The 5047-nt window shown below is 35.8% G+C and overlaps 1 protein-coding gene across 1 annotated transcript in view; it reads left to right on the top strand.

Annotated features, from left to right (window-relative positions):
• Positions 1-5047, top strand: part of LOC110100918 (50S ribosomal protein L13) — a 14983-nt gene that overhangs the window by 7399 nt on the left and 2537 nt on the right. Inside the window, exons 2-4 of the mRNA XM_028701418.1 lie at positions 3550-3621; positions 3740-3906; positions 4004-4115. Of these exons, the coding sequence (XP_028557251.1) occupies positions 3550-3621; positions 3740-3906; positions 4004-4115 (351 nt within the window). The remainder of the gene's footprint in view (positions 1-3549; positions 3622-3739; positions 3907-4003; positions 4116-5047) is intronic.

The following is a 5047-nucleotide window of genomic DNA, read 5'->3' as shown; positions in this document are numbered from 1 at the left end:
AAAAATTTTAAAAAACAATTTTTTTTTTGAATTCAAATGCCTCCTTATTTTCATGAGTTCATCATTTCAGGGGGAGTTTAGAAGATTCTTATAATTTCAAATTATATAAACAATAATTATTTTGCCATCATCAAAAAGGGGAGATTGTTAGGAAAGTTGTTATTTGCATGTTTTACATTCTTGCAACTTGTATAATTTTGATAATTCTAAATATTATTGTTTTATGTGTTGTTATCTCCTAACATTTTTTTGGAAGATTTGTTTTTGCTCTTGTGTGGACTAACATTTCAGGACAATCGAACTCCAGACAAACAAAGACTTCAAAATCAATTCATCATGAAGTACTCTATGATTTGAAGCTTGTACTTTTCTTTGAAATAAACTTGAAAGGGAGTGATTGTAAATTAAGTGAATTAAAACACACACACTTGAGAAGATCTTAAATATTTTGTATTGATCGTACGGGACGATCTGATCAGTTATCTCCTCGTAAGAACAATGGAATGAATAGAAACTGAAGAAAAATATTTTTTCTAAGTTCTGATCGTCCAGGACGAAGGGAACCGACTATGGCAGTCTCTGGCAATGTTCTGTAGTTTTCGGAACCGACCTTTGATATAACTGTTCGTACCGGACGAAATATTTCGTCCCGGGACAAACCTATTTCGTCACAGGACGAAATTGGTTCGTACTGATGCACAAATGGTTCGTACGGAACATTTTTTTACACAGTTCGTCCGTACTAACTCAGGTTCGTACAGAACAATCCAGTGCGCAGAAAAAATATGATTTTAGTTGTTTTTTGGACGGTTTTTCTTCTCCTTTCTATATAAGGACTCATATAAACTATTACAAGTACCTTTGGAGTTGTTTTCTTTTGAGAGGGATCATTAAGTGTGAGTGTTTGGGAGATATTGTAAGAGTGAAGAGTGAGAGATCAAGTGAGGGATTTGTGAGGTATTCACAGGGTTACTTGAAGAAGAAGATCTCTTTGTTTCTGCCCATCTCCTTTGAAGGCTCTCAAGTGAAGTTCAACAACATCGGTCCGGTTCTCTGCCGACACTTGGAGGGTGTAAAATGACGACAAAGTGTATCTTTGACAGTCATTGTGTCTTCGTTCTTTTGGAGAAAACTAGAAGAGAGAACTTGAAAGGGAGAGAGGAAAGGGTGGAGTTTGAGAGGGAGAAGATCCTTGGAGGGGATTTCAAGGGAGTGTGGAGGGGATATTCACACGGTTGCTCCGGCGAACTTGCACCTCAGTACCATCGGATTCAAGGGTCGTCTTGAGGGAAGTTTTGGCGAGAAGAATCTCTTTGGTGTCAAAGAACCCGGCTACTCCGCCGCACCGGGGAAGGTGAAAGTGATTTTGTACAGGCTTCTCCGCCTTGCGTTGGGGGCAAAAGGAGAGTCACTTTGTGGTATTAGTGCAATACTCGGAGGGTGCCTCCGGGGAGTGGATGTAGGTCAAGGTTTGACCGAACCACTATAAATCTGGTGCGCTCTTTCTTATTTTTCTTCCGCATTTAATTTCATTGCAAGTTGTTTACTCTGGTTGAAAAGTTTATTTTTTAAACTTTAAATTTAACTTGCATAAATAATTAAAAAGGTTTTCTAAAAATTCAAGAGTATAAGTATAATTTTTAAATTACCAATTCACCCCCCCTCTTGGTTAGCCTTGGGACATTTAATTAGGTTTAACAACCTTTTCACTAGATTCAACAGAAGGTAGGCATGAGGTGTTTGAATTTGTGAGTTTGCATGTCGAGGAGGTAAGATATACATTTTTAGTATAATATGAAAGTTGATTGAGAATACATGCAACCATTTCACATATAAATCAATTATTTTATTACATGATGCTCATATGTATAATTCTATCATCTATTGTATGATGAGTCATAATATAGGATTCATACAATCATACCTGTCTATATTTGATATGCTTGACTTCCATGTTAAATTGCTCGCACATTCATGTTTCTATGTATAGGCAATTGTCACACAACTTGGAAGGGAAAATGCAATGATGAGAAAAGCTTGAGAATTGTCATATTAAGTGGTAGGTGAAGGGGGCAATGCGACCATAATGGATAGTGCAACCCAGTAGAGGCAGTGCGACTTTGGTATGATATGAAGCCTATGAGCTATGATATAAAGCCTACGGGCGATAGAGCCAGTGTGACCTCAAGAGCCTACCATCTATGATATGAAGTCTACGGGCGATAGAGGCAGTGCGACCTCAGGAGCCTACGGGCTATAATATAAAGTCTACGGCAATAGAGACTGTGCGACCTCAAGTACCTAACCATATGGACATGACAATTTCTAAGGCTGAAAAAGGAAGTTATTTGATAAATAAATTTTTTTAAGGATGATTACATATTGTGAGTTATGATTTACTCATTGAATGCATTTAGGTACGCACTTCTGTTGCGATCTGAGGTGCGATTCACTTCTGTTGCGATCTACATATTGTGAGTTATGATTTACTCATGATTGATGATGTTCGCAATATGTGATATGTGGTAATGATATTGACTTTATGAGACATACTCGAATGGTTGATTCAGATGAATATAATTCTTACATGCGATATTATTTTTATTTGTTAAACGATTCCATTCTAGCATATTTCCTTTTAAATGAGTACATGCGATTCTTATTTCCTCTTGTTGATACACAGGTAAGTATTGTGTTTCATAGATTTGAATATTGTATTAGAATTGAATATCTTTCTGAGCCTCATAGCTCATCAAAATTTTATTCTAGCTGTTGTTACAAGAAAGAGTAAGGATAAAGATATGAAAGCTGACTAGAATCCGGATAATTTAAAACCTATGTTTTGTTTTTTTTATTATGAAATGATTCCTGAGCAGAGGTATGTGAATTATTTTTATGAACATATTTTTGGGTGTTTAGCTGCTTTGTAATTATGACATGATTTTTCTAAGTTATCTGCCTTGTTTGCCTTGTTTGAAAGGGGGCAGTGCGGGGTGTGACAATAGGTTTTTCGTGTTTTGGGTGTACAGTTTTTTCTATACAATTTTGTTGTACGATAGAGCTTTGACATGTATGCCCATTTATAATTTATATGAATTTTGATGATAGATATATTCTTGAAATTGTTTAGTGCTCTGTAGATGTATTGATGATTAGCGACAAGCTTTACTTCCGTGCTAGAAAATGTTATGTTGTGCTCAGTGGAATGATCAATATTTTAAATTTTCTATAAATTAAAAATCATAATAGGCAAGGCATAGTTGTATTTTCCTACTCGCCCCGTGTTGACCTAGACGGGTCATCGTGGGGTGTGGCATAGAGTTCATGAATGCTTTCAGAGGGTTTAGATTTCTCACAATTCTATTGGAAGGATTTCTCTCCATCTTGAGATCATTATTGCTCTCTCTTTTTGATGTTGCACAAGTATAGACTTTAAGTTGTCTTCATCTTCACTTTTACATAATGGTGGTTTTTCTTACTTTCAAAAGCTTTTTTCAGTATTTTCTTCATAATGTGGCGGTAATGTCAGCTTCCTAACATGTTTTACAGAAAGCACTTTCTGGACTACGGAGGATCAATTTAGAGGGCCTAAGATGGCGGGTTTTTGATGCAAAAGGGCAGGTTGTTTTGCTCTCTCTCATTTTCCACAAAAGTGCACCTTTCTGTTTAGATTTTCGAAGCTGCTTTATATAATCTAATTTCTCGAAAGCTATGACAATCAGTGTTCCACCATGACTAGGTCCTTGGAAGATTGGCATCTCAAATAGCAACTGTTGTCCAAGGGAAGGATAAACCAACATATACACCATATCGTGAGGATGGAGACATGTGCGTTGTGCTTAATGCAAAAGATATTTGTGTGACTGGAAGAAAATTAACAAATAAATTTTATCGATGGCACACTGGGTAATTACCATTGCTTTTCCCTTGGACTGGTCAATGATTTCAACTAGTTTTATTGTCCCTCAAGTGCTTCTTATTGATTTCATCATCAATTTTCCAGGTATGTTGGCCACCTTAAGGAAAGAAGCTTGAAAGACCAGATGGTGAAAGACCCAACAGAAGTGATTCGCAAGGCTGTCCTACGCATGCTCCCTCGAAATAAATTACGTGATGTGAGTGCCTTAAATCTTTTACAATTTATAGAATGAACAATCTATTTGTTTATGTAATTTCAACTAAATATTATTATCATCATCAATTTCATTTGATTAATTCCAACCAATTATATGAATAGGTATTCTCTATTTTGCACAACTTCTAGCCATAGATATGAATCCACATTCTCCATTTATTTATGATGACTTTTGCATGAGCCACTAATTTTATTTTGCCCAAATTTAGCACAACATCTAGCCATAATTATATTTGGTCTCTCTCTTCTCTTTGATCATTGTATACTATTTTGAAGACTAAAAAGATGCCAGATGAGTGTGTTAATTCTTATTTTTAAAAATAAATGTGATGCACAAGATTGTGCGTATTATAGAGGAATTAAGTTAATGTGTCATACTTTAAAACTATGGGAGCGAGTTATGGAGCATAGGTTGCGGCGTGATACTAATGTTTCTCGAAATCAATTTGGATTCATGCCGGGTAGGTTGACTATGGAAATACATTTATTAAGAGGTTTGATGGAGAAATATAGAGAAAATAAGGAGGATCTACATATGATGTTTATTGATTTAGAAAAAGCAGATGATAAAGTTCCAAGAGAAGTGCTATGGAGAGTTATTGATAAGAAATGAGTTAATAACGCTTATATTCAAATTATTAAAGATATGTATGCAGGAGCTATTACTTGTGTTCAAACACAAGGTGGTTTGACCAAGTATTTTCCTATTTCAGTTGGGTTACATCAAGGATCAGCCTTAAGCCCATATCGTTTTGTTTTAGTCATGAATGTTCTCACTAGACATTTGCAAGAGGATGTACCTTGGTGTATGCTTTTTGCTGATTATATTCTTCTTGTTGATAAGACTAGAGAGGGAGTTGAAGGTAAACTTGAATTATGGAGGTCAACCTTAGAGTCGAAAAGTTTTCGCTT

The sequence above is a fragment of the Dendrobium catenatum genome, unplaced genomic scaffold (assembly GCF_001605985.2).
Source record: "Dendrobium catenatum unplaced genomic scaffold, ASM160598v2 fragScaff_scaffold_156, whole genome shotgun sequence".
Taxonomy (NCBI): Eukaryota; Viridiplantae; Streptophyta; class Magnoliopsida; order Asparagales; family Orchidaceae; genus Dendrobium; species Dendrobium catenatum.
The sequence above is the reverse complement of the archived record's forward strand: the minus strand, read 5'-3'. Positions and strand labels throughout refer to the sequence as shown.